The sequence below is a fragment of the Eretmochelys imbricata genome, chromosome 1 (genome assembly GCF_965152235.1).
Source record: "Eretmochelys imbricata isolate rEreImb1 chromosome 1, rEreImb1.hap1, whole genome shotgun sequence".
Lineage (NCBI taxonomy): Eukaryota > Metazoa > Chordata > Testudines > Cheloniidae > Eretmochelys > Eretmochelys imbricata.
The window spans coordinates 34,070,718-34,088,393 of record NC_135572.1 but is presented as its reverse complement, the minus strand read 5'-3'; the positions used below and the strand labels follow the sequence as shown (position 1 = coordinate 34,088,393).

General features: G+C 43.7%; 1 protein-coding gene across 1 annotated transcript in view; it reads right to left on the bottom strand.

The window, feature by feature from the left end:
- Nucleotides 1–587, bottom strand: part of CFAP300 (cilia and flagella associated protein 300) — a 30,019-nt gene extending 29,432 nt beyond the window's left edge. Inside the window, exon 1 of the mRNA XM_077808588.1 lies at nucleotides 478–587. Coding sequence (XP_077664714.1) covers nucleotides 478–587 — 110 coding nt within the window. The remainder of the gene's footprint in view (nucleotides 1–477) is intronic.
- Between the last annotated feature and the right edge of the window lie 17,089 nt (nucleotides 588–17,676).

The window sequence follows — 17,676 nt, the reverse complement described above, 5'->3', positions numbered from 1 at the left end:
TAGGAAAGAGGTGAAGTTGGCACTTACGGGCCAGCTCCCTGCGCGTAGGGGCCACGGGGACCTGACAGCTGCTTCCAGGAGCCGTGTGGGGCCAGGGCAGGCAGGGAGCCTGCCTTCGCCCTTTTAGCCCCGCCCGGCAGATCTCATATGGTTTCAAGTTGCAGTGGGGGAGGTTTAGATTGGATATTAGGAAAAACTTTTCCACTAGGAGGGTGGTGAAACACTGGAATGCGTTACCTAGGGAGGTGGTAGAATCTCCTTCCTTAGAGGTTTTTAAGGTCAGGCTTGACAAAGCCCTGGCTGGGATGATTTAACTGGGAATTGGTCCTGCTTCGAGCAGGGGGTTGGACTAGATGACCTTCTGGGGTCCCTTCCAACCCTGATATTCTATGATTCTATGATCCCCCCCCTGCGGACCCAGCAACGGCCCCGCCCCGTAGAAGACCCCAGGGAGCTAGCAGCGTTTCCCCGTCCCACCACTTGCGGAGCCGGCCCTGCGTGTCCCCGTTCTCCAGGGCGGGGAGGGTTTTCTGCGGGAGATGGCGGAAAGCGAAGCGCGGCCCGGACCCTTCATCCCCGGCCGACATGTTCCTCCCCTGGACGCCGCGCTGGTTACCATGGAAACGCAGCCAGCACGTGGTGCCCCGGTTTTCAGCTTCCGCCCGGGGGCTCTGCCGGGCTGACAATGGTTCCGCCGCCCCAAGGGGCCGCGCGAGCTGACACTGCTCCCGGGAAGGGAGGCTCTTGAGCCGGCTCAGCTTCCTGCTCTCCCCGCTTCTGAGGCTGAGCGCGCTGAGATTTCCCCCCTTCCTTGCTCCTCTCTCTCTGCAAGCACATTTAATGCTGTGATTCAGTATCACTAGGGCCCCCATGAGGTCAGCAGGCACCTGGCCGGCTGGGCCAGGCTTCCAGCCCCGGTTGGAGCTTCCCGAGCCAAGCCCTGGGCACGGTATTGGCAACCCCCAGCCTTTCGAAACCCGCGAGTGAAGCCCCCATTATCATGAGACTGTTGTTGTGCAAATGACTCATTCTGGCTGCTTGGTCTTGTGGTGGCTGAGACATCTGGTTCACAGTGGTAGCCGTGTTAGACTGTATCAGCAAAAAAAAAAAAAAAAAAAGCCAGGAGTGCTTGTGGCACCTTAGAGACTAAAATTTATTTGAGCATAAGCTTTCGTGGGCTAAAGCCACTTCATCGGATGCATGCCCTGGAAAGTACAATAGGAAGATATATATACAGAGAGAACATGAAAAAAGAATGTTGCCATACCAACTGTAACAAGACCAATTAATTAAGATGGATTATTATCAGCAGGAGAAAAAAACACCTTTTGTAGTGATAATCAGGATGGCCCATTTCAAACAATTGACAGGAAGGTGTGAGTAACGGTCAGGGGAAAAAATTAGCATGGGGAAATAGTTTTACTTTGTGTAATGACCCATCCACTCCCAGTCTTTATTCAAGCCTAATTTAATGGTGTCCAGTTTGCAAATTAATACCAATTCTGCAGTTTCTCATTGGAGTCTGTTTTTGAAGTTTTTTTGTTGGAGAATTGCGACTTTTAGGTCTGAAATTGAGTGACCAGGGAGGTTGAAGTGTTCTCCGACTGGTTTTTGAATGTTATAATTCTTGATGTCTGATTTGTGTCCATTTATTCTTTTACATAGAGATTGTCCAGTTTGGCCAATGTACATGGCAGAGGGGCATTGTTGGCACATGATGGCATATATCACATTGGTAGACGTGCAGGTGAACAAGTCTCTTATGGTGTGGCTGATGTGATTAGGCCCTATGATGGTGTCCCTTGAATAGATATGTGGACAGAGTTGGAAACGGGCTTTGTTGCAAGGATAGGTTCCTGGGTTAGTGTCTTTGTTGTGTGGTATGTGGTTGCTGGTGAGTATTTGCTTCAGGTTGGCGGGCTGTCTGTAAGCGAGGACTGGCCTGTGTCCCAAGATCTGTGAGAGTGAGGGATCATCCTTCAGGATAGGTTGTAGATCCTTGATGATTCGCTGGAGAGGTTTAAGTTGGGGGCTGAAGGTGACGGCTAGTGGCATTCTGTTACTTTCTGTGTTGGGCCTGTCCTGGAGTAGGTAACTTCTGGGTATTCTTCTGGCTCTGTCAGTCTGTTTCTTCACTTCAGCAGGTCGGTATTGTAGTTTTAAGAATGCTTGATAAAGATCTTGTGTTTGTCTCTGTCTGAGGGATTGGAGCAAATGTGGTTGTATTTTAGAGCTTGGCTGTAGACAATGGATCGTGTGATGTGGTCTGAAGGAATGTAGGTAAGTATAATGGTCAGCAAGTTTCCGGTATAGGGTGGTGTTTATGTGGCCATTGCTTATTTGCACTGTAGTGTCCAGGAAGTGGATCTCTTGTGTGGACTGGTCCAGGCTGAGGTTGATGGTGGGATGGAAATTGTTGAGATTATGGTGGAATTCCTCAAGGGCTTCTTTTCCACGGGTCCAGATGATGAAGATGTCATCAGTGTAGTGTAAGTAGAGTAGGGGCGTTAGGGGACGAGAGCGGAGGAAGTGTTGTTCTAAGTTAGCCACAAAAATGTTGGCATACTGTGGGGCCATGCTATTGGGGCATTTAGTTCACAGGATGAGGTATACCACATGTTACATGTTGTGATAGGCATGTGAAAGACCCATGGATCTTTAGAGGTGTGTGGTGGGGACTGTTGATCATTGTAGAAGCAGAGATATGTCTGCAGGTTTTGCATCTGTTGTTCTGAAGGCATCTGGTGCTGCTTTGAGATGGTGTATCCTGCTCTGTGGGGAGCTTGCTTCTGAAGATAAGGTTGGAGAGACTGGGGGTAGTTTGAAGGCCAGAAGAGGGGATTCAGGAAATATTTCTTTCAGGATGGAGTCCCCCTCGAGGATGGTGTGTAGTTGTTTGATGAAACCCCATTTGAGTTCCAGTCTGGGGTTGTATGTGACAACTGGGATGTGCAGTCAGAGAGAGTTTTATTTCTATATTGAAGCAAGTATTTGGGTGGACTGTTCCATGATGCAATCTACTCTGGTGGAGTGTCCTTGTTTGGTGAAGGCAGTTTTGAGTGTGTTAAGATATACATCCTGGACTTTCTCCTCTGAAACATATTCTATGGTATCTGAGTGCCTGGCTGTAGGTAACAGATTTCTTGGTGTGTTTGGGGTGATTACTGGACCTATGAAGGTAGGTGTGGTGATCTGTGGGTTTCTTGTATATAGTTGTCTGTAGGGTTCCATTGTTGAAACTGATTGTAGTGTCCAGGAAGTTGATGCTAGCATGGGAGTTTAATGGACAGTTCATGGTGCTTGAAATTGTGGTAGACATCCATGAGGGGGTTTATCTGTCCAGAGGATGAAAATATAATTGATGTATCTCAGGCATTGGTTTTGTGGTGCATTTGTCCAAAAATTCTTTTTCAACGTGGTCCATGAAGAGATTGGCATATTGGCATCCTAGTATTTTCCGCAAAGGAAACTTGCACAACACTTTCAAAAGATGAGCCTGGGAGCTTAAATTCATAACTTTCCTAGGCATTAAAAATCATGGAATGAATAGGGACATTGGATTTATGGTTTATTACAATAATCTATAACTCACTAACTATCCCCCATTGCTCCCCCCACTTTCCTCCCTATGACTGGAGGGGTGTTAACGGGCTACTTCACCTTGAATGGTCCCTTGAAATATGTGTTAACTACTTATGCTAAACAATCTGGTCCATCTTGTATTAACTCACTCTGAATAAGTTTCTCAGACCTGAAAAGTAGCTCTGCGTAAGCTTGAAAACTTGTCTCTCTCACCAACAGAAGTTGGTCCAATAAAAGATATTTCTTCACCCCCCTTGTCTCTCTAAGTTGTTTCTTGTAAGAATGAGTTAGATATTTGCCTCACTGCATACCAAATAGCCACAGGAGGTGGTGGGTTTATGGTTTAGAGCACCTCGGATGCAGGAGACCCAGGTTTAATTCTCCCCTCTCCCATTGGCTATCTTAGGAATCTGCCTGCCTAGTGTACAGGCTTTTGTAGATCTCATTCTCCTGTGCCTGTCTCTTCCCCATTCACTGTATAGGGAGCATAGGTACGTAACCCAGGCTTTGTGGATTGCAGTGCTTTTTCAAGGAGCCTAAAAATTAGGCCTTGTGAAGCTTAAGTCCCTTTGTGGATGGGGCCTAATTATTTACAGAATCAGGTCCACAGAGACAGAATATTTTATCAACACACAGCTGTAGACCTTTTGTTTAAATTTAAAATAGCTGTTCCCCATCATGCAGGAGGTGCTGTGAGGAAGGGCGAGGAGTTGAGTTGATCAGCGGGGCCCGCAGACCCCAGGGAGTACCCTCATGGATACCAGTTTGAGAAATGCTAGTTTAAAAGATTGCCCTTATCTCAGTAATTGCAGTTGGGAACCCGCTGAATTATTAAACTAACTGCATCAGAAAACAAGTAGGGCCTAATCCTGCCTCCTTGTTCAGCCAAAGTTCTCAATGGAAAATGAGAAATACAGCATATCGAATTTAGTTAATGTTCATTTTAATGTTTAAGAAGATGTTTGAAAAGTTAAAGTAGGATAGTGGCATAAAGGTTAGGGTAATTTTAGAAAGTGTGAGCTCTCTGGATACTTGTTGAGCTGTTAATGGGAGATATGGGTGCATAAGGAGAGCAGATTTGTGCCCCTGTGGACTAATTTTTAAAATAATGCTTATTAAGATATCAGAAAGTTTGCATAATAGTATTGATCCTTTTTTTAAACATAGCCTACCTAAATCTAGCATAACCTCTTGCCCTTTTTATGATTCTTGCTGATCTCATGAATCAGTCATCTTGGGCGGTGCTAGCATCTTCCTTCAGTCACACCCATTGAACTAATCCCTCATGTCTGTAGCTTGTTCAGCTTCAGCGCTGAATGTTAGTATGTGGCAATAAAGCTTATTCTTTTATTTGTGCTAGGTTTGGCCATATAGCATAGCTTTCTTTTATCAACTCATTAATATGTTAGAGTCACTTTTCCATTATGAAATCTGGCCCCAAAGAGGCTCGTGATATTTTACTTAATATATGTGTTTACAATTTATCATGACCAGTCTGGCTTAAACAGGAGATCTTCAATAATCTGAAACTCAAAAAAGAGTCTTACAAAAAGTCAAAATTACAAAGTATTAATATAAACAAATAACGTAAGTATATAGGGACAAAATTAGAAAGGTCAAGGCACAAATGAGATTAAACTACCGAGAGACATAAAGGGTAACAAGAAAACATTCTCCAAATATATTAGAAGCAAGAGGAATACCAAGAACAGGGTAGGCCCGATACTCAATGGGATGGTGGGTAAATAACAGCAACAGAAAATGTGGAAATTGCAGAACTGCTAAATGACTTTTTTGTTTCAGTTTTCACCAAAAAGGTTAGTAGTGATTGGATGTCTAATGTAGTAAATGCCAGTGAAAATGAGGTAGAATCAGATGCTAAAATAGGGAAAGAACTAGTTAAAAATGACTTAGACAAGTTAGATGTCTTCAAGTCACCAGGGCCCATAGGTGCTGACTCCATGGGTGCTCCAGGGCTGGAAAAAATGGAAAAAAATAAGTGGGTGCTTAGCATGCACCAGCAGCCAGCTCCTCTCCCCCCCATCCCCCTGCGAGTCTCCCATCCGCCAGCAGCCCTGTCAATTAACTCCCCTCCCAGCATCTCCCCACCGCTGCAATCAGCTGTTCTGCAGCGTGCAGGAGGCTCTAGGAGGGAGGGGGAGAAGCAGAGATGGGGCATGCTTGGGGGAGGGGGCAGGAAGAGGTGGGGTGGGGGTGGAGCGGGGGCAGGAAGAGGCGGGGTTTGTGTGGGGGTTGGGATAATGAGTCAGGTGTGGTCAGGGCCTGGGGCAGAGCAGGGGTAGGAAGAGGCAGGGCGGGGTGAGGGCTGGGCGTGAGGCAGAGTGTGGGGTTGAGCACCCCTGGGGCCTGGAGGAAGCCGGTGCCTGTGCCAGGGCTTGATGGAATACATCCTAGAATACTCAAGTAGTTGAATGAGGCAGTATCTGAGCCATTAGCAGTTAGCTTAAAAAAATCATGGAACACAGGAGAGATTCCAGAGGATTGGAAAAGGGGAAATATAGGGCCCATCTATAAAAAGGGAAATAAGGACAACCCAGGGAATTACAGACTGGTCAGCTTAATTTAAGTACCCAGAAAGACAATGGAGCAAATAATTAAGTGATCAATTTGCAAACACCTTGAAGATAATAATGTGATAAGTAACAGTCAGCATGGATTTGTCAAGAACAAATCATATCAAACCAACTTAATAGCTTTCTTTGACAATGTAACAAACCTTGTGGATAGAGGCATGTGGGGGAGGAGGAAGCAGTAGATGTGGTATATCTTGACTTTAAAAAGGCTTTTGATACTGTCTCACGTGAACTTGTCATAAGCAAACTAGAGAAATACAACCTAGATGGAGCTACTATAAGGTGGGTGCATAACTGATTGAAAAAACATTCCCAGAGAGTAGTTATCAGTGGTTCACAGGCAAGCTGGAAGGGCATATCAAGTGGGGACCCTCAGGAATCAGTTCTGAGTCCGGTTCTGGTCAGTATCTTCATCAATGATATAAATAATGGCACAGAGAGTACACTTATAAAGTTTGTGGAGGATACCAAGCTGGAAGGGGTTACAAGTGCTTGGGAGGATAGGACTAAAATTCAAACTGGAGAAATGGTCTCAAGTAAATAGGATGAAATTCAATAAGCACAAATGCAAGGTCTAATCTGGCAGGTGAGCTGGGAACAAATCCAAAATCCAGGAGGAGGAGCTCCTGCTTATTTTTAGCCCAGTTATTAGAGCATTTATTTAAGATGTGGGAGACCCAGGTTCAGTTCCCCTCTCTTTGTGATGGAGAGGAAGGATTTGAACAGGGCATACCCTAATCCCTGGGCTATGAGGTATTCTGTTGTGGGTCTTTTCGGTTGAAGCTGTTCCACTTTAGATAAACACTTCAGGAATCACTGGGCCAGAGAGAGAGTGAGAATGACTTGAAAGTATGGTGGTTAGGGCCCCCCTCTGGGAGGTGGGAGACCCAGGAGCCAGTCCCCCTACTCTAATTAATTACTCTAATTAGTTGTCCAATGTGGAACAGCTTCAACTGGAGAGAGTGAGAACAAGCCATATCAGACTATTTCACAACCCAGTGGTTAGGGCACTGTCCTTAGATGTGGGAGACCTGTATTCTAATCCTTTCTTCCCATCAGGCAGAAGGGGGAATTGAATGTGCTCTAACCATTGTGCTAAAAGTTATAAATGCTTTTTCCAAGGAACAGCTTAGATGTCTGACTTCAGGATAGGGGTTATTGGTTGTGTATCACAAGCAGAGGTAAGTACCTCCCTGCAGCCCAGAGCCATGTAACTAGCATGAGAGGGGTGGGGCTTAGTACACACCCCTCTTCTTAGCATCTCCCTTTGGATAGCTTAGGGAGGAAGCCGCCTAGCTTGTTGGCTTTTGTGGATTGTGTTCTTCGGTGCCTATCTCTCCCCATTCATTGTATAGGGAGCCTAGGTGCCTAACTCAAGCTTTGTGGATTGCAAGGATTTTCTAGGCACCTAAAAGTTATGTATTGCAACCCCCACGGTTCTTGAATCAGGCCCAACATGTCTCCCAAATTCCTTTAAAATGTATCCAGGCTCAGCTCTTCTTTGGACAATGACCAGGATCTTGTATCCTCACCTTCACAAAAGGAGAGCAATGGTTGCAGTGGAAATTTGACGTTCTGAATTTCTTTTATTACCTCTTCTCCCCATCCCCTTTCTTCAAATAAAGGACGCAGTGTGACCTTGTGACTGGGGGAAGGAGATGGGGGTTAAGATTCTCGAGTCTGTCGGTGCCTCTGCCACTGACTCACTGTGTGACTGGAGAAGTAACAGGCACAGGAGCTGACTTTTCACAGTGCCGGGAGGCACTCAACCCCTGGCTGTGCCCCAGGCCCCACCCTCACTCCACCCAATGCCCCATCCCGCTTCTCCCCCTCCCTCCTGAATGCTGCTAAACAGCTGCTTGTGGTGGGCAGAAGGCACAGGGAGGGAGGGGGAGGAGCTGATCTGCAGGGCCCACTGGCAGGGAGGAGGCACTGGGGGGGCTGCCGGTGGGTGCTCAGCACCCACTATTTTTTCCCCTGTGCGTGCTCCAGTGCTGCAGCACCCATGGAGTCAGCGCCTATGGTAACAGGCACAGGTTTTCAAAAAGTATTTAGGCGTTGCTTTGCTCATCTTAAGGCCTGGTCTATACTTAACAGTTTTTCTGGCAGAGTTATATGGATCGGGGTGTGACTTTTAAAATTTTTTGATTAGTTATGCTGGCAAAAGCCCTAGTGTGGACACAGTTGTACAGGCAAGAAGTCCTTTTGTCAGTATAGCTTCTTTTGCTTGGGGAACAGGTATAAATTGTGTGTACACTAGAAGGGTTTGTTGGTAGAGCTACACCAGCAAACCTTGAAAGCCACTGGGATTTAGGACCCTCAGTCACTATGGATAATGGGACTTATACATCTAGATGCTTAAGCCTTGCAATGCTGAGTGGAGTAACACCTGAACACTATTAAAACTCGGGCCTTAACTCCCTGTGCCCAATTTCACACACACTGCCACCTGTAAAATGGGGAGGATAAGTGCTGTGAAGCTAAATTAATGTTTGCCAAGTGCTTTGAGATCCTCCAATATAAACCACTAATTGTTACCTTAACATTCTTTTAATGTAACTCTTCATAGAATTTCCTTAATTTTCTTTAAGAAAAAAATAGGCCCATCTCCTGAGAAGGTATAAATTAGCATTGCTCCCTTGACTTCCAAAGAGCTGAGGATCTGAACTATTTAAAAAAAAAAAAAAACACCCTAGACAACACCAGACTGCCATATCCCAGGCATTTTATAAGCTTTGTAGAGGGATACCCCTTTTCTGTGTACAGGCTTTACCCTAAGTTTACCCTGTGTCATCTAGGACTTGGTCCTGTGCGCTTGCCAAAAGGTATATTGAGGGCAAAATCCATCCTACCCTACACAGAGCCTGAGTATTTGGTTGCTATGCAGACGGAGTGTAGAGATTCTGGAGAGATGGAAATCTGCTCCCCAACTCAGACTGAGGTCCCATAACTGGTACTATATGGATTGGAATAGCGGCCAACTGCTGCTCTGTACCTAAATGTAGAACTCATGATCCCTTCTCTGGTCCACCCCCATCACAGTCTACAAAGAGTTAGCACAGAGATTCTTTCTGTAGTGTACAAGAGGTGCGCAGCACCCCAGTGCAGCTGCTGTTCAAGGTTTAAGTGAAGAAGAGCCTTGCACTGGCCCTCACCACTATGGGTTAATTTCATCCGGAATGAGGCAAGGGCTCCTGCCACATCAGTTACCTTCATTACAGTGTTCAGTGTGTGGCTAAGTTAGCCGTGCATGTGCAGCATGGCCATCTTTAGATGTGCCTCTCACTACCTCAGCACTATTGCTGTACCTTGCATGCATACATTGTGATTTTAATGGGGTTCCCTTTCTGGAAACTCCTGTAGAATTAAAATGAAATTTATGAACCATCCTGTAGAACTGTATGAAGAATATCTGTTTTGTTGAGTCTGAGAGGGTTCCGTAAAGCTACAGAAACTTTATCATAAATTGTACAGGAGTTTTGCACAAGGGCATATTTTCAGGGACAATGTTTCACAGAATTAATCTAAATTAGGTTTGACTGTGGAGAATTTGTATGTGCTGAGATTTGCAAGCTACATCTACGTGCCTGGCTACATTAGGGATTTTTATATCAGGGTAGCTACATCAGTGTAAAGCCCCAGTGTAGCTGGACTTTAATGGCTTGAAACTGGGGTAATTAGCATTTGTCCAAGTCTTGCTTTTCGCTGGTGCAGTGTGTCCAGGCTAGGGATTTGCAGATATACCCAATGTACACAGGCCTTATCGGTATATTTTGCTTTGAAAAATCTACCAAAGTGAAAAATCAGGAAATTCTCTCAACTGTAGTGAGAGATCAGAGGAAATAGAGGGTAAGTCTGATTGCCTTTTGTTTCTCATCAAGTGTAGAGGGGGGAGTTATGGCAATAGGAGGAAGCTATAAACATGTAAGGGTTGGAATGTAGTTCTGTTGCCTCACAAAACCTTTGTCTTTGACATTAAATTAAGACTTTTTAGGGCTGGCAGGCAAAGCCAGTTCTTATTGCTCTTTTAAGTGCTGGGGAGGAGGTCATGCATCTCTTTTGCTTTCATAAAAATCCTGTCTTCTTTGTCTGCTGTTTATACTTATTTAAACAAAGTTTATGAAGCATTATAAAATAAGGTTCCCAGATGTTTTCTTCCACTCAGTAAGTCCAGTCTCCTTCATTGCATAATCATGAGTCCAAACCTAGGCCATCTGAAATAAAACTCAGACTGGTGAAGTCCTTCCTGCATTGTAACATGTTTTTTTTACCTTTATAAAATACCTTAAGCTTTTGGGTTTTATTTTAAACTACTTCAGTCCCACACCGATTTTTCTCTTGCAGTTGTTTTTGGTCATATGAGGAAATCCACTCTGTTAGATATACAGCTAGGTGAAAAGAAGGAGAGTTCAGTGATTGTGTTGCTTGCTTGGGAGACTTCAGTTCAGTTTCCTGCTCCACCATAGGTTTCAGGTGTGATCTTGGACAAGTCCATGGTGGAGCAGGGAACTGAACTGATATTTAGGTGGCCAACTCCCATTGATTTAAATAGGAATTAGGTATCTGAATACCTTTGAGGATTTGGGCCTTAGTCTCTCAGGTCCCCATTTGTAAAATAGGGATAGCAGTACTTTCCTAACTAACGGGTGTTGTGAGGATAAATACATTGTGAGGTGCTCAGATACCATAGTGAGAGTGGCTAAGTACCTGAAGTAGCACACAAATCTTCTTCGCTGTGTGAATGATATAGAAGTCTGATGTCTTAAAAATGTCTGTTCATTAAAGATTCCATAGCAGTTTTCTCAAGATTGTGGGCCCTTGTGTTGTCACCAGCCTCCAATTATTTTTATTATTACACACCCAGCATAGTACTACTTGAGCCCAACTTAAAACACAGACTTTAAAAATAGTGTGACTAGAGCAGATTGGAAAAAACAGGGGAGGAAATACCAATATTTGAAAATATTTAGCTTGTTTTTCTTTGAAATTTTCCAACCATTTTCTGCCCTCTCGCTCATCAACAGGGAGACTTTCCCCTAGAGCCAATATAGTACCAGCCAGGGCGTTCATTTGCCGTGGCTATGGCAACACCTCCTGTCATGGAAAAACCAGACCAGAGATGATTTGTGCAATTTGACCTACAAACAGCAAGATTCAGGTTCTGCCAGATAGTCAGGGGGAGTGAATACCATAGCTGGATCCAGGCACTGAGAGTGCTTTTACCCAGCTCTGTAAATTCAACCCCAAGGAGAGGCAAGATTTTGAGAGAAAGGTGTCACAGATTAGGGATTTAGATGTAATAATCACATTAACTTGAACCTGGAAGCAAATTGGCAACCATTTCAGAGTCTGGAGCACAGGGGCAGTTTTATGCTCTGGTTTGTCTACACTATCTAAAAGGTGGGCAATAGCATTCAGCATTAGTTGAAATTTAAAAGTAGCCTTCCAGGGCAGTCCCATTTAGAATGTATTAGAGCAGCCCAGCCTGGTGGGCACAAGGACATGGATAACTGGCAAGACCCACATCTGAGAGGGAAATCTCTTGGCCAGAGCACAATTAAAAAAACATATTTCTGGTTACAGCTGATTCTTAGAAATCCAGAAACAGCGCAAGACCTTGAGGGTGTGAACCAGCCAACCTGACAGTCAACCAAACAGTCAACCTACCGTGTAGCCACATCCTCTACCATTTCTTCAAAGCAGCAAACATCATCTCAGATCTATCAGGATTGATCTTAAGACCTACGTGTGAAGGTGGTAAGAAACTGCAGTCTCTTCGTGTCCTGGACAATATTATTGAATAAAGTGGCCTGCAAAATCCATCCTTAAAGCATTTGCAAGAAGGCTGCATATACTCTTACTTTGTCTAATAATAAGTACAGGTGAGGCTGAGTCTAGTAAACTTCAGAGCAGTCAATCATTGATTTTTTTTTTTTATTGTCCACCCCCAGAATAATAGAGTGTTTTAACTTTTTCTCCTTAGCTGGCATGATGCAGAATAGATTATCAGCTCTTCTCCTGGAACAAGTCTGAAAGTAAATAGGAGTGTTTCCATAGCTAAATTCCACTCCTCCTTCCCAGCACTTAAGCAAATAAGTGATTTGTAGAGCTTTCAGGTTACAAAACAGCCTTCATAAAATCAAGAGAGTCCTGACTGAAGTACCCTGGATCTGGGAAAATTTCAGTCCTCTTCTTCTGAAAGAGCCAATAAATATGGACTCAATCCTGCTCCCATTGAAGTTATTTGGTTTTTTGCCATTTTCCTCGATGGTGCAGGATCAATCCCAAATCCTTCCTAACACCAGTATAGTCCAACTGAGAAATATTTAGATGAGGCCTATAAAATGTATGCGTATCAAGACCCTTTTACAAAAATTGAGTGGGGAGGCAGCATTTAGAGAAATTATGTATATTGCAGCAGTGTCAAGAGCCTCTAACCAAGACGGAGCCTGCATTGTGCTAGGCACTGCATGAACATACAGTAAAAGATATTCCTGCCTCACAGAACTTAAAGTAGGGGTGTTTAAGGTTTCCAAATATACCCGCTGAAGCAGTAGGCAGGGATGAAGAATACAGGGTCTTTACTGTAGGAGGAAATCCATTACTTTCTTCAAGGCTGACAGACGCTCATATTCTGAATGAATCCAGAATGGTCTCTAATATAATGCTCTGCACTTCAGTAGCATCTTCTATCCAGAGATATTCATACATATGTAACCCTTCTGCCAGGTGGAGCTAGCAGCAACCAGGGACGGTTCCATATCTAGGGGTTCCTTTTCAACAGTAGAACACAGAACCCACCCAATAACCTGGGAAAACTACACACCACCCCACGGCGCCTCTGAGAGGCAATACTTCCCCACTCGCAAGCACAGAGTCCGAGTGTAGAAAATATCCTTTTAATGTAAGGAGGGAAGTCACCTGGAATTAATTAGGGAAAAGGCCACAAACAGGATTCATAATCATAAAACTGTGAGCAGGACACTCACCCCAGAGCGTGTGGGGCAGTGCGCTCTGCCTCAGGTTCTTGAGTTCTACAACCAAAAGTTCCTTTTCTGTGCTCCTCTCTGCTCCATCACCATACCCCACTCTCAGTGGTTGTCCTTGGTCAGTGAGGACCCAGGGTTCAGAGGTGCATCTGTGTGAGTTCTCCTCCCACCTGGGGAAGAAGGCACCTGGATTGTTCTGCCATCTGAGCACTTGCTGTGGCTGGCCACCCTGCCAGCTGCTCGTTCTGCTCCACTGGCTGCCTTGCCAGCTGTTCATTCGGCTTGCTGGTCACCACCTGTCTCTCTGCTGTGACCTCTGCAGGTCAGTCTCTTGAGGTTCCACCCAGCTCTGAGTGATTTTCAGCTCTGAGGATGGGCAGAGACGCTGTCCCACCGCAAGTTATTGTCAGCTCTTTTAAGCACTTAAAATAACTAAAGGCTCCTAATGGGAGCCCATTTAGTTCTATCTTTGAACAGTAGAGAGGAACAGGTTAAACCAGACTGGGAATCCTTAGGGAAAGTCCAGATCTCCTGGCTGGGACACCTATTCCTGCCCATCTCTTTTTCACAGAAATCTGGCATTCAAGCCCTTGGCTTAACGAGGTCCTTTCAGCTGAGGGTGACCCCCTCATTTGGGACAGGTTTAAGCACAGTTCTGATCCCCTTTACTCAGACAATAAAGACAACATTGATAACATTTCACTATCCCTGCATTCAGTACTAAAGTAATTTGTAACCGAGCACCAACCAAAGTTGATCACTTCTGCTAGATAACTACGCAAAGTTGGTGTGTTCATGTAAATACAGTTTGCTCCTGAAGTCTCTACCCCTACCCAACTAGCTCTCAGGGGAGAGTTCATTCAGACCCTGCTTACACATGTCACTAACAGTTATTTAATTCTATAATGTCCCTAAATGGCAGATAAACAGTTTCTCATTTTACAAATGAGGCATAGGGAGATTGATTTTTCCCCATAGCCACATAAGGGTTTAAAGCAAAACAAAAAAAAACAGAGCTGGGAATAGAACCTAGGTTTCCCAACCTCTAGGCATATAAACCAGCCACAAGACCATGCTTTTTTCTAATATGGCATATTAGGCAAATATGAGTTACCTCATATACAGTGTTTTGTACGTTTCTTGCTAGACATTTCTTTATTCCATTTTAGTTTTTGGAGTCACGTGTGAATTTTTCAGATGCTATCTTGCTCCCATGAAAGTCAGTGGAGTTCTGCCACTAATTCAATGGCATCAGGACTGGGAATAGAAAGATTATTTTGCACAACATACAATATTTTGGGGCAGGGGGTGGGAGGAATTCCTCCATCTTGGTGTGTTGCAAAATTCTCAAATGATCACCCACTTCCTGACTAGTGAGATACTATGGTAAGACTATTGGGCAGCTTTTTCTACAAATTTTCAGACTAAATGGATGCATGACCATTATAAGCCACCATCATACAGTTTTCAGGACAGTGCACACTTTTTAAAGCCAAGGAGTACAATGGATTGCCTCTTCTTTCTAGTAGAGGGCAGTATGCACATATCTAGTGAAGATGGCCTAGTATTTGAAATGCAAGCAAATTATGCAAAACGGTGTGTGACGCCAATGGGTGGGGTGATCTAAAGAGGTCAACAGTAGACTAAATTAATACCAGTTTTGTAGCTACATTTGCAGCAGACAACTGTCAAAGAGGGAAGGCATGGAAGAGTCCAGGCTTGGATTGTGATAGAACTGCAGAACAACTACACTTTAAACCTTGGGTACGTTCAGCTGCCAAACTAAACACATGTGGCCAGAATGGTTAACTTCTTTATAGGAAATTAATAAGCAGAAATGGCCTATGTAATACTCCATCACCTAATATCTAAGTATTTCTTATTTATTCTTATTTCTTAATATCTCATTTCTTAAGGACATATAATATTTAAGGAACAGGAAGAGACCTCCTACCCAACATGCCTGCTCTTTTAGGTGTGCTATTAATTCCACCAACCTTTTTACTTAAGCCTTCAACCCCTCCCTTCTCCACAAAAGAATGAGGGTAACTCTTAGACTCATTAATTTTAATATACTTTGTATTTATTAGTGCCTGAAGGACTCCAAAGTTCTTTACATTAACTAGGGGTCAGATAGTGCAACCACTACCAAGGTAAGTCAATGTGACCATTCATGGATGTAAACACTTTGGCTCAGATCCTCAAAGGTATTCAGGAATCTGTCCCTCAGTTGAAATCAATGGGCATTTGTCATAAATATAAAGGGAAGGGTAACAACCTTTCTGGATGCAGTACTATAAAATCCCTCCTGGCCAGAGGCACAATATCCTTTTACCTGTAAAAGGTTAAGAAGCTCAGGTAACCTGGCTGGCACCTTACCAAAGGACCAATAAGGGGACAAGATACTTTCAAATCTGGGGGGGGGGGGGGGAGAGGAAGGCTTTTATCTGTCTGTTGTGTGTGCTTGCTGGAGAGAGATCAAGAAAGCAAGCAATACAACTCCATTAGAATTAGTAAGTACTAGCAAGGAAATGTGTTAGTTTACTTTTGTTTTAGCTTGTGATTTTCTCTGTGCTGAGAGGAAGGTGTATTCCTGGTTTTCTTTTTGTAACTTTAAAGTTTTAGCCTAGAGGGAAATCCTTTGTGTTTTAAATCTGATTGCTCTGTGAGATCAGCGTCCCTTCTAATTTTACAGAGGTGCTGCTTTTACCTTTTTTCTTTCTAATAAAGTTCTGTTTTTTTTAAAAGCCTGACTGATTTCTCTATTGTCCTAAGACCCAGGGGTTTGGATCTGTGATCACTTTGTAACCAATTGGTTAGGATATTATTCTCAAGCCTCCCCAGGAAAGGGGGTGTAACGGCTGGGGAGGATATTTTGGGGGAATAGGAACTCCAAGTGGTCATTTCCCCGATTCTTTGTTAAATCACTCGGTGGTGGCAGCGTACCCTCCAAGGTCAAAGAGTGTGTGCCTTGGGGAAGTTTTACCCTAAGCTGGTAGAAATAAGCTTAGGGGGTCTTTCATGTGGGTCCCCACATCTGTACCCTAGAGTTCAGATTGGGGAGGGAACCCTGACAGTGTTAGATACCTGAATACCTTTAAGGATCTGGGCCTGTGCCCCTTAGGTAAGTGTTTGCTGTCAGCTCTAGTGGATGAGGAACAAGACTAACAAACTACATGCCAGTGAGAGAAGGGGAATTTTGGCTAATGGCTTCAGGGACAGACCTGAACTGTTCAACTTGAGGTACTCTTTATAAAGTCTCTTTTGAAAGTCCTCCAAGCTATAAGCTTCATGGATGTGAATTTATCTACCCAGGGAGGATGTAGAACTGAGTTGTCCTCGACAATATTTGAACTTTGGTTTTCAGGAGTCCTACTAGGCATTTCAAAACTGATGCACAGGGCTCTCTTAAGGTATTTACACTGTTTGTTAAGCAGTTTTGCAATCTTATTCTGTATATTTATTACCCTTCGTGTGGAGTTGTTCTTCATGAGTTCCTTGTTTGAACCTAATTTGTAGATTATGGTGGAGATTTTTAAAACTGCCTTAGATATTTGGACACCCAACTTGCATTAAAATTAATGGGACTTTGGCATCCAGAAAGTGGTTCTGAATGTTTCAGTCAATACTTTTAAAACTCTTTACTAGTGTGACAAAATGATCAGCTTTATTAATCCCTTTCATTTTGAAAACTTTATCAGGTCACCTTAAAGTCTCAGCAAGAATTAGATCAATTCCCTTAATCATTCTTTAGAATAGAATTTTGTTCTGATTTTAGATTTCCAAACTAAAGGAAGAGAGGTACAGACAGACACAAAAAGGTGTCCATTTGCCCCCTACCCCCATCATCTAGGTTGACATTCAAAACAAAAGTAATTATTCCTATATTTGACTTGTTACCTGATTTCATTCAATAATTAACAAAATTAAAAGCTTTTTCTTCGCTTTTATTTTTGTAGAATGAGCCTCTTTCAAAGAGTTATTAGTTTTAAAGGATCACCCCCACCCCCATCTATTTAGACCCCAAATTCTCAAAAATCTCCAACTAACAAGCATTTTGGGTTGCTGGGGATGTCAATTTCCAAAGCCATATTTGATCTATTACCTTATTATCCCAGAACTTGTTTACCCTAGAATGCAATCAGAGAGTATGTTTAAGAGAGATCCATTTAGATTGTGCACAGTTCCAACAAATTCTCCCAAAACAGCTTTATCCTGCTAAACTTTTAGACATTCTAAGACCAGATACTCTATGCCCTTTATATAGTTTCCTTTTAACAGCTATGAAGTGACTGACAGAAAACCTGAGAAATGCTTGGTTGGAGCAGAGCCCTTGAGTACAACGGTGAGTCCAGAGTAGACCATTTGCTAATGGTGGTGGGAAAGTCTTGGCACTTACTGTATCTGTTAAACATATTAGACTGCACAAGACACTAGAAAATGGACCACAGGGAGCAATCCAGCACTGGCAGGGAGATGGTCTGGACAGTTAGAATTTTCCATTTCTAACT